The 19030-nt window shown below is 50.2% G+C and overlaps 1 protein-coding gene across 1 annotated transcript; it reads left to right on the forward strand.

Annotated features, from left to right (window-relative positions):
• Positions 1-13799: 13799 nt before the first annotated feature.
• Positions 13800-17033, forward strand: LOC125941402 (uncharacterized). The gene is made up of 2 exons (XM_049658552.1): positions 13800-13954; positions 16537-17033. The coding sequence occupies exons 1-2, from the start codon at positions 13819-13821 to the stop codon at positions 16728-16730; spliced, it is 330 nt and encodes a 109-aa protein (XP_049514509.1). The 5' UTR covers positions 13800-13818; the 3' UTR covers positions 16731-17033.
• The last annotated feature ends 1997 nt before the right edge of the window (positions 17034-19030 follow it).

Raw genomic sequence — 19030 nt, forward strand, 5'->3', positions numbered from 1 at the left:
CCCTATATATATGTCCACTGCAGGACGAAGCCCTCTCCCTGCGATCTCCAATTACCCCTGTCTTGCGCTAGCGTATTCCAACTTGCGCCTGCGAATTTCCTAACTTCATCATCCCACCTGGTTTTCTGCCGTCCTCGACGGCGCTTTCCATCTCTTGGTATTCATTCTGTAACCCTAATGGTCCACTGGTTATCCATCCTACGCATTACATGGCCTGCCCAGCTCCATTTCTTCCGCTTAATGTCAACTGGAACATCGGTTATCCCCGTTTGTTCTCAGGTCCACATCGCTCTCTTCCTGTCTCTTAACGTTACTCCTAAGATTTTTTCGTTACATCGCTCTTTGTGCGGTGCTTAACTTTGTTAACCTCCAAGTTTCTGCCCCATATGTTAGCACGGGTAGAATGCAATGATTGCACACTTTTCTTTTTAATGAACCTTCAAGTATATGGTGCTAAGTTGTAGCATGGCGTCTTGGGTGGACAGGTGAGCCCGGAAGTCAATGACTGAGTGAGGATACGCTGCAGTGTCTTGCAGATGGGTGTTTATTGCCGAGTCTTTATTGCCGCCGCTTCGCAATCCCTGCCCCAACACAGGCGGCGCCACCAGACAGCTCAGAGAATATAGGTGTCGACCACAACAGCAGAGAGTGAAGATCCTCGCACGACGACGTAGCAGCTGTATTTGGAAGACGCGTGAACTAGTTTGCGATGCGACGACTTTCAGGGGCGAACCACCTTAGGGCCGAGCCTTGTCCCCCCTCGTCGTCGTCGTCCGTAGCTCTGGTTTGCATGGAGTCCGCTAGGGGCGTTCGTTCCCGACGCGCGCTCTCTTTCTCTCTTCAGCCATGGATGATAACGGTCGCTTCTCATAACGGCGCGCCCGCTATGGATGAAAAGGCGAGAGTGGCGGTTCAACTGCAAGCGGAGTCCAGGGCTCGCAAAGCTGCTGCAGCACGGTGACGCAGACAACAAGCGGGCCCGGAGTCTAAGGCGTGGGAAGCTGCCGCAAAACGGCAACGCCGGCAAGCGGACCCGGATCTGGGGCTCGCGAAACTGCAGCAGCACGGCAACGCCGGCATGCGGACGCGGAGCTGAGGGCTCGCAAAGCTGCAGCAGTATGGCAATGCCGGCAAGTGGACTCGGAGCTGAGGGCTCGTACTTCAACCGAGAATCGGCGCCACCTCCCTCAGGTAGAGAACGCTTCCGGCGTTTGGCCGCCGCTTCCCGTGCTCTCGCCGCCTCTGGGTCCGCTTGCCGGCGTCAGGGGATTCACAGTTAACCGAATGATCCCCCGGTGCTTCGCCCACCCATCATCATTCACTTCGTAGACATGTGATGTTTTTTAGATGCGAGAGCATCTTATGCTCGGGGCAGTGTCCGTTCTGCGGCGTCCGCAATAATACTGCGCATGCGCAACTCTCCCTCATTCTCCTCTCCTACGCAGGTGTGCGCTCTCATCCTCCCCTCTCCCCCTCTCCGCCACAGGTGCGGCGCAGCGAATCATTGCATATAACTCTCTCTCTCTCACTCTCTCTCTAAGGGTATGCCGGTAGGCGGCGCAAGTGTCGCGGCGCAGTATAAAGCGCGCGTTCGCTGTGCTTCCGTCATTCTCTCTCTGTGAAACGATGTGCGAAACGCCATGAACGACGTCAACGTCGGCGCTAGTTGCAGCGGCAGCGCCACCGCCGCGGAGCAGAGGAAGGCTCGGGAAGCCGAACGCAAACGTCAGCGTCGGCAAGCGGACCTCGAACTTCGGGCCAGGGAAGCCGAACGTAAACGTCAACGTCGGCAGGAAACTTCTACGGAAGCAAAACGAGCTCGGCACGCCGAAGTGGAACGTCAGCGTTATCAAGCCGACCCCGAAATCCGAGCTCGGAATGTCGAAACGCAGCGGCAGCTCCCGATCCCGAAGCGACGAGGCAACGCGAGTCTGCGGCCAGAGCAGCAACACGTTTGAGGCCATTACGACGCCCGGGCTTCGACGGTGCTGACGCGCGGTTCAAGCGCGACATCCTCGATCGGAGCTTCGGGCACAGCTGCAACGTGTGCGACCGCCTTTGGTTCGACAACAAACTGAGCAAGGTCGGGACGACGCAACAACCCCGTACAAACGTCTCCTCTCTTCTCAATAGATTCTCTCACTCTAACTTTCATTGAGTTGTGTTGCCAAGTGAAACGAAACGGAAACTCGATGCGCACCCCCCGCGATGCTTTCGCATCCCACCATGGTTGCCCGTAGGGTGAGATGATGTGACTTTTGGTTCTTCGAAGCGCGCACATTCATTAATGACGTCGTCGATGGTGGAAAGATTCTTATATACCAGAAGATTGAAAGCGTCGTCGGCTATGCCCTTCAGTACGTGGTTCACTTTGTCTTCTGCCATCCACTCGTCAACCTTGCGGCAAAAGGCGAGAACATCCTGGATGTATGTCAGGTATGATCAGGTCGACGTCTGGACGCGCGACCCAATTTACTTTTGCGCAACTCGCTGATGGACAACAGAATTGCCCAATAACTCGCGGAGCTTTTGCTTGCATTGCTCCCAGCTAGTCAGTTCTTCCTCGTGGTTTCGTAACCAGAACCGTGCCGTGTCTTGCAGGTAGAAAATTATGTTTGCCAGCATAACAGTTGGATCCCACCTGTCAGGGGTACTGACAAGTTCGTATATGTGGAGCCGCTCATCGACGTCAAGATTGTCGGTCCCGGAAAACGTGCCACGGTCGCGGAGCTGGCACAAGATGACTGTCGGCATTGGGGTAGCGGTTTCTCCTGTCTGCATGGCGGCTGTCCCAGCACCGGCTCCAGCGGTCGCCATGTGTTAGTGGCCAGGCTACGTCCGCTTCGGAGCTCCGTCGTACACAGCAGTACCCAGCACTTCCACCAAATGTGTGACTGAGGGAAGAAGCAAGATGGGAATATGTATTTACAATATGAACACGATTGACAAGGATTGACACAACCGGTCCGTCACTGAAGCTTCGTCTTCTTCAGATCCAAGCTCATGCTCCTCTTCCTCGATATTGTGCAGAGCAGTCTAACAATATGTTAAAGGCAATGACAAGATGAAGGAAGAAAGCCTGGCCATTTTTTTACTAGGCGAAGAAGTCGAAGATCTGGCCTCACTGATGGAATTGTTGATTCCTCAGTTCTCTGCGAAACTCTATTGCCCTTCATTTCTTCATATCGCCTAATTTTACTTCCATTGTTGTGACCCGCTTCTTGGTCAATCCCCCGTGGTGTGTGAGTGCCACGTTAAGGAAATCATCATCCTCATCATCATCAAAAACGTCTAGCCTTTTACGCATGTTGGCATTTTGTTGGGTGTACTTTGAATCCAATATTTCAGCCCATGCCCTCGTGGGTACTAGGAATATTTTGAGACAACAAGAAAATCGAGTGTTTTGACTCTAAGGACCTGTTCCGCAACGACTTCTTCGAGAAGGGCATCGCCTTTGTCACCGTGTTCAGCGTGGTAGAACTCCATCGCCACATGCAGACAGACAGTCACGCTTATCGTAGGGGACGTAGACCACTGTTATCAAAAGCTCGCTGATGTCAACATCTCTATGGCCACCTGGAAGAACACTAGCGTGCCACTGTCACCGGAAGGTGATTCAGCCGCTGCAGCGTCTACGACAGGCACGGTTCGTAGCAGTGGTCCTAAGAAAGTGTACCTCATAATCTCCGTGCCCTATGTGTGGTCTCGTTGGTCAGCGCAATTTTTACAGCTACAGGAATATTGGCCGTAACCAACGCCAGAACTGTGGAGCATGATGCGCATGCGGCATCGCCGGGTGTTCTTGACCTCCGGGTCAACATATTGGGTCATGTTCTCAGTAGCGAGCGGTCGTCGTTGCTTCTTTGTGTCATCGGCCGTAATCGGCGTCGTGAAGTATTCACGGTAATGTCAGCTGTCGTTGGGCCAGCTATGGTACTTTAATTTTGCCATTACATTGCATACCAGCTCAACATGTTTCATAGGAGCTCGCCTCCCAGCCTCATGCTTGGAACTTCCACATGTACCAGGTGTTCAAAATTAAGTTTTAAGGAATTTTAAAAAATCACCTGTGGCAGGTATCATAATTGACCCTTTTCGCGGAGCAGTTTGCTTTAAAGAAACGAGATGGCGCTTACGGCGGCGCGCCATACGGAATTTACGGAGTCGCAGTGGACAGTCGTGGTGGACGGACGTGTTTCTCCGGGGCTCCGTGGCGGCGACGAAAACAAGTTTTTTTGTGCATGCTTTGAGCTTGCTTCTTTTGCTAGACTTGCTGTTCTTTTTTTTAGCCTTTAAATAGCTTGGAAGTGGCAGGGCTATCAGATATTCTTTTTTCCCCTTCTTCGTGTGTGTATCGGGTGTATTTCGTTTTTAGGACAGTCAGAACGTCGTTCCCTGACACGTGTTTAACATGTGTGACCGCGTGGTACATTAAGTCCTTTAGTCACGAAATAGTAGGTCGTACGCGTCAGGGATATTAGCCAATAGTGTTTTTAGCTTGTGTGTATTTGTTGTGTGTGTATATATTGCTCTTCTAGGACAATCACAGTGTGGCCGCGTTTCCGAACACGTGCGCACGTGTCATGAATTAGGTTTGCTCAACATTTTGTGCTGATATTTTGTGACAAATTGCGGATAAATAAATTCTGGCATTTTAAGGTTTTAGGTTGTGTGCCTATCGGCCTTTTGTAGGTACGTATTTCGGAAGGTTCGGGGATAGCATTTAGAACGCCAAGTGCAACGTATGGCGAAAAGGGCGGGAAGGCAAGCAGGCTGCGGGGGGGGGGGGGGTCTCTCAAGGTAGACGAGGGGACTGATGTGAATAGCGTGGAAACTGAGCCAATCGACACACCCTGTGATGTCGATGCGAGGCTAAAGAAAATGGAGGATTTCCAGATTGAGCTTGTGAATCGGATCGCAGAACTGCAAAATGAACTCAATAGGGAACGTGATGCACGGAAGGCAGTGGAAGAAAGACTCCAAGCAGCCGAGGAATAATTGAATAGGGTCGCCATAACGAACGAAAACGGTAGTGACGATGAAACACCGGCTCCCAGTGAGACAGGACCGGAAGTGCCCACAAAGCACATAGAATGCGTGAAACATGCTGGAAGGAGGGTCACCGACAGTGACGCTGCAGCGAAGGGAGAGCAGAAACGCAGGGGTCAATGTCATGTGTCAAATTCGAATCACGCAGACAAGGAGGACAAAGGAAAGCAGGGTGAGACCTCGTCAGGAGGGGAAAGTGGAAAGATCATAATCACCGGTGACTCAAATCTGTCGAGAAGCTCAGCGGCAATTTGGAGCGGGTGAAAGGCGACAAAAGAGTGGCGGTAGCAACGTTTCCAGAGAGGACATTGGCCGATGTCATGGAGCGAGCTAGAGAAAAGCTCGCGGAGAATGCGCAGGCACGCAGCCTTGTCATAGTATCGGGTGGCCTAAATGACGTGCTGAGCAGGAAAGGGGCGGGAATAGCCCAATGTTTGGCAAAGGGTGTAGACAACTTACGCGAGGTGTCTCCTCCGGTGCAGATTGTGGTATGCACTGTGCCGGAGGTACCTGTACGTGACATTAACGTATAAAGAGCAGTTGCGGCCACAAATGAGGTGATTGGGCAAATGAGCCGAGAGAAAGGTTTCGAGGTTGTGGAAGTCAACAGAGAATTGAGAAGGTATGGTGGCTTTCAAAGAGACGGAATCCACTTCGATCACAGGCTTGGACGTAAAGTGGGCTGGCAACTCGCTGGTCGTGCAATTGCGTTTTTGGGGGGCCCACGGGTGCTAAGGAGGCCAGGGTCAGTAGTAATGAAGAAGGTCCCTTAGGGGAGCCTCTGAGTAACAGGACCGGTAGCAAGAGAAAAACGAGAAAGAAAAGAGCTCGCTGCGCAATAGGTTATATAAACATGCAGGGCAGTAGGAGAAAAGAAAAGAGGTTAGAGATTGAGGAGCAGTTAAATAGAGAACAAATAGGTGTGTACGCGTTTACAGAAACGCACCTTAGAGACTTAGAAGAGCCACCAATGATTGAGAATTACGTTTGGGAAGGGTGCAACCGAACCAAATTGGAAAGAAAGGGAGGGGGAGTTGGAATGCGCATACATCAGGGGGCCAAGTAGGAAAGAGTAAATTCAAAGTGTCAAGAGCACCTTTGGCTATCAGGCACAATCAGTGGAAAGTAAACTTGGCTGGGAGTGACGTATTTATGGACAGGGAAAAATTGCAAAGAATAGAATGAAGAGTTAGTGAAATGCCTAGTTACGGATATTAAGAGTTTCAGAATGGAGGGCGAAATTATCCTGTTGGGTGACATGAATGCCCACATACAGGATCCAGATGGTTATACCGACAACAACGGGAGGTTGATGCTAGATCTCTCTGAGCAACATGTCCTCGTTATCATGAACACGGGGCCAAAATGTGATGGCCAGATCACATGGGAAGACAGAAATAGACAATCGGCCATCGATTACTGTCTGATGACAGAAGATATTTATGATAATTTGAAAGAAATGGTCATTGACGAGCAAGGGGATAGCAGCATAGGGAGTGACCATAAACACATCATTTTGAAAATGGGATATTTAGTTGGGAAAGAGAGCAAGGAACGAAGAATGACCAGTCTAAATTTGAACGATGAAGAAATAGCAAATATAGCCACAAGAGTCGAGAAAGAACTTGACAAATGGCCAAGGAAGGAGTGGGATTATGATGAGCTTGTAAGTGTAATGACGAAAGAAATGAGGAAAGAGAAGCAACATGCTTGTTGGAAAGGAAAAAGGAAGCCGAAAAGATGGTGGAACACGGAGATACGGGAAGCGATCGACGAACGAAAGAAAGCATCACGAGAACACAGACAGGCAAAAAATTCACAGTTGCCGCAGGATGAAATAGACCGAAAATGGGAAATATACCGCGAAAAAAAAACATGGTTCAAATATTAGTTCAATCAAAGATTAAAGGTGAAAGTGAAAGTTGGTTGTCAGAAATAGGTGCGAAAAAAAGGCCGCACCTAGAATATTTTGGAACCACATTAACTTATTAGGCAGGAACTTGGGAACAGTACAGCAACATATCCTTGACGAAGGCCGAAATAAACTGGAAGGAGACGCGCTTATCAGCAAATATGCGACCGGTATGGCCAGCAACATGTCAACAAAGAACGTCAAACGCAAAGTGAGAGAGGCTGAGACAAGGTTATGGGTGGCGGTAATGGAAAAGAAACCTGCTATGACTAACTACCTTAAAGGAAAAAGGGAAATCAGGAAAGAAACAATTTATGATAACTCAAAGAGAAGCTCCTTTCTTTTCGAAGCGAGATCAGGATGCCTTAGAACGCGCAGTTATAAAGCGAACTACACCAAGGACGGCGCCGCATGTGCTTGCTGTGGTAAAGCTAGAGAAACGGTGGAACATGTTTTATTGGAATGTGAAGAAATCTACCCAGCTGCAAGTGTAGGCTCCTCTGACCTACTTGAAGTCCTTGGGTTCAGGGATAGCACGGGCAAAGTAAACATGTCAGCTATAGAGATTAGTAAGAGGTGGTTGGAGGTTTGGTGGCAGAAAAGTAGGGAGACCACAAACAACGGAGACGTACAGAAACAAAGTTCGCAATAATGGTTCAAAAAGTTTGATGCCTGGAATTCTTTGTATTTGTGTGTTTCTCAAAAATAAAGGTACGACATTAGGCAAAATAATAACAAGAGGTTCGTGGCGCAACCCCCCACCCCGTTTCAAAGGGGACGCTCATAGCATCCATCCATCCATCCATCCATCCATACGTCTCCTCAGTGACCGCGCACAAATACGAAACCTATACCGCTTTTACCTTGCTTCTGTGCGATCAGCTGTCGGAAATGCAACTGAGTTTTCGCTGACGCACTGTGCTCCAATCATACAGGATTGAATCACGTGGATTAAAGACGTGTGCTGCAGTTGGCTGCAAAAATAGTGACTGGAATGTCAAGGAATGGAATGAATCTGTGTGGCCAAGTTTGCGGACGTAACTGTGCGAACGTGTTACCGGCCCTTGGAGATGTACGACATTTATCGAGGATATAGATATTTGCTCATCCGCCAGCATTGTATCGCTAACCTTCAAAGAAAGGGATTCAGCCCCAGAACGACGGCAAGAGTGACTACCACTCGTTAAACAACGAACAAGGCAGTAGCGCCGCTTCCTGTCGTAGTATGAGTTTCGCGCACGTTATCTTACACATCTATCCCAAATGACAGGGAAACTCACGCCCATTCTATCGCCGCCGTATCAAGAATAAGTGAATGGGCGCAAGCTTAAATATATGTGCACTATATAAGCACAATAAATCACGGAATACACCGATGACGCACGAATGGTCGAATCTGAATGTTTCGTGACGGTTCACAAGAGTAAGCGAGTTACTATCGGTAATATATATTTGCTACAAAGTATGACAATGTACAAAACAGCTACGTTTCAACCGTTGTGCGCAGCAAGAACAAATCTATCGGGACTGTGCACGCCCGCGACCGATTAAGCAGAAAATAATAAGACAGTGGCCGCACCGAGGAACTTCACTGAGTCAGAAACTGGCAAGCCGCTGCTTCAACATATTTGCTAAATAAAGAACTAAGAGCAAAACACATTAATCCTGATTCAATTCATGAGCGGAATGTTTCGATAGCTTGGAATACATATTTAGCCCCGCTTTTAGAACAAGCACCGTCTACGCTGCTTCCTCCGTTTGGACATAGCTTAATCAGCTTCGAAAGTGTTTTTGCATGTTCTCTGAAGCTGTGATCAAAGCTTCGTGTCGTCCATCCGGCCACCGTCTACGATATCTCCCAAAACAGAGGTTTTCTAAGCCGCGCCGGCGTCATACACTTCCATCGTAAACAAGGAGGCAATGAAGGCAGTTGAGGCAAGCAATGGACGCGTCACCACGTGATTGAACATGGCAGCGCCCACGGGATCGCCGCGAAAAGGGTCAATTCTTTTCGTTCAGCTGGGTTATTCGTAGAGGTGGACAGTAGTAGCACGAGAAATCGAAACACATATTCAACTAATTAAAAAAATGCCTAATGAACGTCTTGGTTAATTACTTTACGACACGTATAGCAAATTACGAATTGTAGCCGGTGAGTTTGCAAGACGCATTCACTTGAAATGAATTTTCAGGATGACACCAGTTTCCAGATATCATAGGCCGAAGTGTGGGACGAAATACATGGGCGTTCCAGTTACTTTTGTGCTTCAATGTATAAAACAGCATTTTACTAAAAAAGTAAGAGGAGCAACAGTGCATTATTTCTGCGAGTTTGATGGCTCATGTCTCCAAATTGGTGTCATTCTAGAAATTCATTCCAAGTGAATATGCCTGGCAAGCTCACCAGCTACAATTCGCAAATTCCAATATGTGTAGTAAAGTAATTAACTAAGAAGTTCATTAGTCCATTTTTCTTAATTGGTTGAATGTGTGTTTCGATTTCTCGTGCTACTAATGTACGGCTCTTCAAATGACCTAGCTGAACGATAAGCATTATGCTTCCTGCGACAGGCGATTTTTCAAAATTCTGTAGAACTGTATTTTGAATAGCCAGTATACTCTATCGTGAATGTTTATTCATAATGAATGCACGAACCAAATTTTGATACTATCGCTTCCACGTCTGACTGTTTCTTATTTGCCCAAACGCGGAAGATAAAAGCAGAAAAATAATTCATATATACCACAGAGTGGTGTATTTTGTCTTATGTCGACTGCTCTATATAAGGTGTTCATGCTTTGGCTTTCACACCTTAAACTAACGCTGATGAGAATGTGCGACAATTTTCAGGAATGCTTTCGTGAGTACTTTGGCTCCGTAGCTGCCTTTCTTTATCATTGCGAGAGCAATTATATGGACACTCCAAGGCGGATTTCTGCCGTCGGCGTGGCCATCGCCGTGAGGTTCCGTATGACGTGAACGGCGATGAAATCGTCGCCGCGCTCCGGACGCTGTATGTGCGAGTGAAAGGCTTTCACGGGGAGCGAACGCACGTCGGAGACCAAACGCGCGTTCTGCGCCGAGCTCCCTGAAGGGCTGCGGAATTAAGCGTCTCTTTCCTCCTTTACAATCTCCATAGAAAGAGAGCAAACGCGACTTCTTCCGTCGCGCGAAAGGCCGTGCGGGGGGGGGGGGGGGGGGAGGCGACGTTTAGCTGTAGCACCCAATGCGTATTATTGCGATAGCAATTATATGGACACTCAAAAGCAGATTTCTGCCGTCGGCGTCGCCGTCGCCGTCGCCGTGAGGTTCCGTATGACGTCAATGGCGATGAAATCGTCACCGCGCGCCGCCGAACGCTGTATGTGCGAGTGAAAGGGTGCGAGGGGCGCGCGCTTTCACGGGGAGTGAACGCACGGCGGAGAACAAACGCGCGTTCTGCGCCGTGCTCCCTTAAGGGCTGCAGAAGTAGGCGTCTCTTTCCTCCTTTACAATCACCATATATGTAGAGCAAACGTACCTTCTTCAGACGCGCGAGAGGCCGTGGGGGAGGGGGGGGAGGGGGAGGGAAGGGAGGCGACGTTTAGCTGCGGCACCAAGTGCCTATTTATATCAGAGGCTCCGGCAACAGTCACCAACGTCGCACGCATTTTGAGCGAACGCGGGCAAAACGCCGACGGCGTTGACAACAGTTCTGCGCGTTGCAGGTGCTGCTGCATGTCCAAGTTTATACAGCTGATAAAGCTAATATCATTACTCCGTATAGCTCTCTACAAATTATTGCGATAGCAATTATATGGACACTCAAAAGCAGATTTCTGCCGTCGGCGTCGCCGTCGCCGTAGCCGTCGCCGTCGCCGTCGCCGTGAGGTTCCGTATGACGTCATTTGGAGAAGAAATCGTCGCCGCGCGCCGAACGCTGTATGTGCGAGTGAAAGGGCGCGAGGGGCGCGTCTTTCACGGGGAGTGAACGCACGGCGGAGAACAAACGCGCGTTCCGCGCCGTGCTCGCTTAAGGGCTGCAGAAGTAGGCGTCTCTTTTCTCCTTTACAATCACCATATATGTAGAGCAAACGCACCTTCTTCCGACGCGCGAGAAGCCGTGGGGGAGGGGGAGGGAAGGGAGGCGACGTTTAGCTGCGGCACCAAGTGCCTATTTATATCACAGGCTCCGGCAACAGTCACCAACGCCGCACGCATTTTGAGCGAACGCGGGCAAAACGCCGATGGCGTCGACAACAGTTCTGCGTGTTGCCGATGCTGCTGCATGTCCAAGTTTATACAGCTGATAAAGCTAATATCATTACTCCGTATAGCTCTCTATTTATATCAGAGGCTCCGGCAACAGTCACCAACGCCGCATGCATTTTGAGCGAATGCGGGCAAAACGCCGACGGCGTCGACAACAGTTCTGCGTGTTGCCGGTGCTGCTGCATGTCCAAGTTTATACAGCTGATAAAGCTAATATCATTACTCCGTATAGCTCTCTACAAATTTGCTATCGCAATTGATGCTTCGCCTTTCAGGTGAAACTGCGACAACTTTTTTGCTATCGCAATTGATGCTTCGCCTTTCAGGTGAAACTGCGACAATTTTTTTTATATACAAACGTTGTGATGCGAGAAGGTGGGTAAGATTTCCGAAGCTGCTCGACGAGTGTCCCATTCTGATCGCGTCGAAAACCTGCGAGTCGCCCCCAGAGGCACCGGAAACAGTCACCAACGCCCTGCGCGTTCGGTGCGAACGCGGGCCAAACGCCGACGGCGTCGACAACAGTTCTGCACGTTGCTGGTGCTGCTGCATGTCCAGCTCTCTACTACGTTGCTATCGCAATTGATGCTTCGCCTTTGGGGTGAAACTGCGAGATTTTTGCTACAGAAAGTCGTCAGCGAGTACTGGAGTTGCCTTACGGGCTTTATGTCTGCGAGTATTGTGCTTATGTTGCGTGCGATTAATATGTGCTGCACAATCTTAATCTCTATTAACATTTTGCAGCACAAGATCATCACAAAAAAAGGTAAGAAAAACCTGTATCGACTCAGCATGACCGTAAATACTTCTGAAACAACCGATATTTAGCACCTGTAACATTCGTGCATTTATTCTTTTATTTGGATTTAGAACGCTTGAGAAATGAAACGAGTGATAGGGCGTCCTATAGGCGAAGTGCTAATGGAGTTTTTAAAGTTAGGAGCAACGTAAAAGAAACAACGGGCGCAAATACACTGGACCCAGGCTTTTAAGCAACTTTACATACATGCACCGCTAACGCGACTACGAGACCAAGCACGTCGAAGTCGTCGCGCCTCTGCGGTGTGGTGTTGCGACAGCTTCGGTCCGTCAAAAGATCAAGTTCACGTTTCTAAACACCGGGGCTGCTATATTCGTACTGTTCCCGGCAGATGTCGCGGCGGTTCCGCTCACTCCCTCGAAAGATTTTGCAGCCGTCTCGTTGAATGGCGTTCGGTTTTGGGTGACGCCGTCGTCTCTGGCGACATTGCCGACGGCAGCTGCGGCCGGCGTCGGGGCGTAGCCGGCCGGTGTGTGCGCGGCTAGCTTGAGGCTGTTGGCCCAGCTAAGTGCGGCTACGCGGCGGTAGGAGGGCTGCGGCGGCATCGATGACGAGCTGGTGGACGACACGATCAGGGCAATCGCGACGAGAGCGACGAAGGTGAGCGGTACCACAGCCATCATGCCCCAACCACCGCCTCGGACCACCGACGCGATCATGCTGGCCTCGCTGCGCTGCACGGGGGACAGCAGTGCAATAGAGTCTTGATTTTGCTGTCGGTTCATGTACACCACAGTGGCCCAAGCTTCTGTGGGGGAGAAAATAAATTCAGGAATGATGATGATGATGGTGTGCCTCACCTTGTGCAACGTGTGCTGGATTGTATTTCTATGCGGCTGAAAGCACGCTCCTGCATGATGTACCGATTCATTCTGCCTGACGCATGTGTATGGAACCACGTGTCGTTGACGTCACGCTGGTTCTACTTAAACTGCTGTGGAAATAAAGACGGGGCTTTTTCGCCTGCCGGCGAGTTGGACGACAGTCGCCTCAGTCTTTCGCCGATCACGCACTGATAGCGGCGGGCGCCGCTACGACATGGTGTCAGAAGTGATGCAATCCACCCACTTTTAAAAGCGATTCGAAAAAGTCGATCGAGATGTCGTCAGAAAAGGAGGCTGCAATGGCCACTGCATCACCGCCGGGCCTTCAGCAGCCGTCACCGCTGGACTTCGACACTACTTCGGAGTGGCCGGCGTGGATACTGCACTTCGACAACTATCGCTATGCATCGGGTATGAACGAGCGCTCAGAAGAGGCACAAGTACGCACTCTGCTTTATACCATGGACCGACAAGCAAGGGACATCTTCGCCACCTTCAATCTTTCTGCAGAAGATTCGAAGAAATTTGAGCTGGTCAAGAAGAAGTTCGACGATTACTTCATCAAGGAGAGCAACGTTGTCAACGAGAGCGCTTGCTTTCACAAGTGGCACTAGATGCCTGGCGAGTCAATTGAGCCGTTTATGACTGCTTTACACGTCTTGGCAGACAAATGCGACTTCGGCGAATTCAAGCAGCGCCTCATCAGGGACCGGTTCGTCGTGGGCCTGCGGGATGGAAAAACTTTCCGAGTCACTCCAAATGGATCCCAAGCTGTCTCTCGCAACTGCCCTGGCGAGGGCCCGCCTAAAAGCAACCGTTCAGCAGCAGCAAGAAGAACTTCGAAACTCCAACGAAGTTCACGACTACACACCGTGCAAGCCATGTGAGGACGTCAACGTTGACGCAGTGGGCTACCACAGGAAACGAAAACACGGCCGACATCAGCTCGTTCCGATGGACCATGCATCTTCTGCGGAGGCAACTCGCACCCAAGGACAGCCTGCCCAGCGAGGGACCAGAGGTGCTTCAACTGCGGCTTAAAGGAACACTTCGGCAAGGTGTGCCTCAAAGGGACTTCTCCAGGCTACCAGCGAAAGGTACGAGTGTCGTCTGTACAAAAGGACACTGGGGAGGTTTTTTTGGGCGCGGTCGAGGCGCCTGGCGCCAAAGCGCGTTACGTTCAGGTATTGCTTAACTCGGTGCCTGTTTTCGCAAAGGTCGACTCAGGCGCAGAAGTGCCCGTAATTCCAGCGTCGTTTCCTGGACTTCCCACGAGTTTGGAAAAGGCCGACGACGTCTTGACAGGCGCTAGCGGTGACCGCCTACATGTTCTGGGTAAGTTTCAGGCGGATATATTTTGGAGGGGACAAACTTCTCGCCAAACGTGTTATCTGGTCAGTCCTTTGCGTCATGTACTGCTCGGTTTGCCGGCTCTCGAAGCGTTGGGAGTCATCAAGTTCGTTGACTCTGCGGCTCACAAGGAACCCAACTACGAAGTTTTGTGCCCTCAAGTTTTCAACAACTTAGGCACTATGCCCGGGGAGTATACAATAAGGCTTAAACCAGACGTTGTTCCATATGCAATAAGCGCACCACGCAGGATTCCTATACCGCTTCAGCAGCCTGTAAAACAAAAACTCGATAAGATGGAACAAATGGGCGTCATTCGTAAAGTCGAAGAGCCAACAGAGTGGTGTGCCGGCATTGTGCCTGTACAAAAACACTCGGGAGATGTAAGGATATGTGTAGACCTTACGCAGTTGAACAAGTTTGTCTTAAGAGAAAGATACACATTGCCTACTGTCGACCAAGCACTGGGCTCACTTGCCGGTGCAAAATGGTTTTTCAAATTGGACTCAAATTCCGGCTTCCATCAGGTGCGACTTAGTAAGCCCTCAGAAGAGCTGACCACGTTCATTACGCCGTTAGGGCGGTACTGCTTCACTAGGTTGCCGTTCGGGATTACATCAGCTCCAGAGTATTTTCAAAGAACAATGTCGGAAATCCTGACCGGCCTTCCTGGCGTCGTCAACCTGATGGACGATATTCTCATATTTGGTGACAGCAAAGCACAACATGACTCTAGGCTATCAAGCGTCTTAGCTAAGCTGGCCCAGTCGTTACCCTAAGCAAAGCAAAGTGTGTGTGTTCGGTGTTCGAAGTATAAGATTTCTGGGCCACTTACTAAGCGAGAAAGGCATACAACCGGATCCGGCCAAACTCAGGGCCATTAAAGAGCTGAAAGCACCCTCTGATATATCGCAATTACGCAGTGTTCTGGGCATGGCCAACCATCTAGGCCGTTTTTTGCCGAACTTGGCGCAAACCACTGCCCCGCTACGGGTGCTTTTACAGAAAGAGACCGAATGGGCTTGGGGTCCTGCTCAGAACACGGCTTTTGAAAGCTTGAAATCTATTATCTGCTCGGCAAAGTGCATGGCTATGTACGATCCACGCCTTCCCACGATTCTTTCGGCAGACGCCTCGTCTTATGGTCTCGGTGCCGTCCTTTTCCAGAAACAACGCAATGGTGAGCGCCGACCGATAGCGTTTGCTTCGAGGTCGCTGACCAAAACCGAGCAACGCTATGCGCAATTGGAAAAGGAGGCACTAGCATTAACATGGGCTGCCGAAAGGTTTGATGAATACATAATAGGTATTGAGGTGGTGCTTGAAACGGACCACAAACCTCTTGTTTCGTTGCTTGGTAAAATGCCTATTGATGTGTTGCCGCCAAGGGGGTACAGCGCTTCAGAATGCGGATGATGGGGTATCACTTTCATATTGTGTACGTTCCCGGCAAAAGCTTGATAACGGCGGGCGCTCTTTCACGAGCGCCGACGAAAGCAGATAAAGTCGCCGATGAACTGACCGTCTCGGAAGTGTCGTCTTTCGTCAAAACATGTGTGCAAGGGCTTCAAATGGGTGACAATTTTAACAGAATGCGCGATGCGCAAAAAACGGACGTCGTTTGTCAAGTCTTGCTTAAGTTGTGTCGCCAAGGCTGGCCGGAAAAACCAAAGCTTCCCTGTTACTTAGTTCCGTACTGGCAGGGACGAGCACTAATTTCCGAAGGCAATGGCATGCTGCTAAAGGGGACCAGATTGGTGGTACCTCAGTGCCTAAGAAATGAAGTACTAAAGAAGCTACATGATGGGCATCAGGGCATCTCAAGGACTAGAGCTTTGGCAAAAGAATGGGTCTGGTGGCCAGGCCTCGGCGAACAACTTGCGTGTCAATTGAAAGAATGTGTTACTTGTGCGCGCTTTGTCACCCAGAACTCGGAGCCATTGATTTCAACCACAACGCCAAGTTTCCCGTGGGAACGAGTTGGGGTCGATTTGTGCTTTATTAACAGCTGTCATTATCTTGTCGTGGTCGACTACCTGTCACGGTATCCGGAAGTAGCCCTCCTTCCCTCAACAAAAACTGGTGCGGTGATAGAAAGACTAAAAAGCATTTTTGCACGCCATGGCATCCCGGAGACCGTAGTGACAGACAATGGACCACAATTTTCTTGTACAGAGTTTGATAGGTTTGCACATGATTATGGCTTTGGTCACGTCACTGCTAGCCCTAGGTACCCTCAGGCTAATGGGGAAGTAGAACGTATGGTGCAAACAATTAAGCGCCTGATCCTTAAATCTAAGGACCCGTACTTGGCTCTGCTTGCCTACAGGGCGACCCCAGGCATTCTTGGCTCTAGTCCGGCTGAAATCCTCATGGGCCGGCGTCTTAGGACAAGAGTTCCAATGGCGCCGCAGCTGCGTGGTCCAGTGCAGCCACCGCTGCTTAATCTTGGGGCCAAAGACAGTGCCAACAAGATGTTACAAGCACGGTACTACAACAGGCGCCACAGAACCCGGGAACTGAATAAACTAAGAGCAGGTGATTCCGCTTGGGTAACAGACATGAAGACCAGAGCAACGGTGCTAGCGACAGCCGCTACACCGCGGTCCTACATAATACGCACCCAGGAAGGGAGTACGCTCCGGCGTAACCGACGAATGCTGAACCGCTTGCCAGAACAGAGGAAGGCCGAAGGCAGCTACGAGTTTCCAAATGAAAGCGATACAGCCGAATTGGTTTCTATGGAAAGGGAGTCACCCGCTACCTTAACAGCTTCGTTGCCTTTAGCCTCAGGGGCTATGATTTCAACTTCAGTACCTTCTGCTACAGTAACCATGACCAAGTCTGGCATAGTGGTTAAGCGACCAGTTCGCTACGGGATTGATGAATAAGGTTTTTGTTCGTGGTCGATTACCACTGTTTCTTGCTTTTTGTGCATGCTCGAGTGTTCTAAATGCCACACACGAAAACCACTTCTATTTTGCAAAAGGGGAAGGGGGAGATGTGCTGGATAGTATTTCTATGCGGCTGAAAGCACGCTCCTGCATGATGTGCCGATTCATTGTGCCTGACGCATGTGTATGGAAGCACGTGTCGTTGACGTCACGCTGGTTCTACTTAAACTGCTGTGGAAATAAAGACGGGGCTTTTTCGCCTGCCGGCGAGTTGGACGACAGTCGCCTCAGTCTTTCGCCGATCACGCACTGATAGCGGCGGGCGCCGCTATGACACAACGTACTCACTTACGGGGAATGCGAACAGTCAGGTGCCAGGAGACAGAGAGAGGACGTAATGAAGAAGCGAGTGAGGGAAGTTAACGAAAATAGAAAAACGGGTTTGCTATGCTGCATAAGAAACGGAGGACGTGACGTAGAAAGATAAGAAAAGAGAGAAACAAAAAGTCACAGGCCTGCGCGGCACACGCAGCACAGTCACAGCGTAAGCTGGTGGAGCGGCTCAAGAGTAGCTCCAATTTGGGCACCACTCACGACAGGGTCTTCGCGGCAGTCTGTTCGCCTCGTTTTGACGAGAACGATCTGAACTGTCCGCCCGGCGGCGACGGCGAGCTGCCGCTTGTAATGCTCTCGGCACAGCAGTCTGTTGAGCCCGGTCAAGCCTTACAACTGCAACTTACATGTCGGGTGCGCCGCGTTTGCAGACACCTTAACTAGATGGCGTCACTACACTGACGGAGGCTCGGCAGCTCGAGAGCGCGTTGATTGCGCGCCTCGTCTGAATCGCATATCGTCGTCTGCCCCTGCGGACGCTGTGTTTGCAGGCATCTTACCTAGATGCCGCCACCATACTGGCGGAGGCTTGAGTCGTCTCCCCCTGCGTTTGCCTTATAGGGCATTTTCCGCGGCCCGATAGCAAGCGCTTGCGTGTCTCAGTGGTAGAGTATCCGGCTCCCACGCAGCGTGTGCGGGTTCGATCCCGGCGAGAATCGGGTACTTTTTTCACGTTTCCGGCGATAGCGGTTATGCGGCGGCGGCATCATCGCGACCCGAAACGGCTTTTGGAATGAGCCCATAACATTGAATAGGTAGAATGGCGCATAAGGATAGGGGAGAGAGATGAACTCTATTTTTTAACGACTGTTACAGTTGTCGCTGTCGGAATACAACTGTCTTCAGTCTTGGATGGTAAGTCGAATAGAATAGTTAAGTGTGCAAAAGAAGATGGTATTGAACTATGGAATGTACTACCCACTGCGGGATTACTTCAAAATACTATCAGGAAAGAAAGAATATTAAAGAAGAAATGGTGTAAAAGGAAGAAGAAAGTGTACTCCAGAAGTTAAACGAGGACTAAGCAATGAATTAATGATCAAAGAATGAGGAATACAGGACGATCGCATGAAAGCTTTTGCAGTCAATAGAATTTGAACCTATCCGCCTGAGTCTAGCTTAACGTGGACCGTGCACCTTCTCTGAAAGACGTGATGACCGAACGTTCACTCCTGCCATCCTTGTTCTCAGCCGGCTATCGAAGTGGCCAAGCGAAATGAAGAGCGAATAGATAAGAAAATTTCAAGATATTTCTACGAGAGAGACGTTCAGCCTGAGGCAGAACGATGTAAGTGGGAACTACGGGAGGGGCCGGGTCTGAAGACGATGTGCCTGCACCGACTGATATGGTCGCAAGTGTGATGAGGCGGCCGTTGCGGAGTTCCGTGATCGAAACAAGCAACTACCCAGCACCTCCACCACAAAGATGTTAAGTAAAACGACACAAGGCGGAACTATTTACACTGTATTTACGGTATGTGAGAGACACAATGGCCAAGATGGTGGACAGCCACCAGCACCAGAGAGAACCTTCTT

The sequence above is a fragment of the Dermacentor silvarum genome, chromosome 11, assembly GCF_013339745.2.
Source record: "Dermacentor silvarum isolate Dsil-2018 chromosome 11, BIME_Dsil_1.4, whole genome shotgun sequence".
In the NCBI taxonomy this organism is placed as follows: domain Eukaryota; kingdom Metazoa; phylum Arthropoda; class Arachnida; order Ixodida; family Ixodidae; genus Dermacentor; species Dermacentor silvarum.

Bases quoted from the DNA above. Each gene is read 5' to 3' on its own strand.
- LOC125941402 (XM_049658552.1), top strand. From the start codon at position 13,819: ATGCATCTTCTGCGGAGGCAACTCGCACCCAAGGACAGCCTGCCCAGC. The intron at 13,955-16,536 runs GTACGAGTGTCG...GCTTGCCTACAG, and splicing joins CTCCAGGCTACCAGCGAAAG to GGCGACCCCAGGCATTCTTG.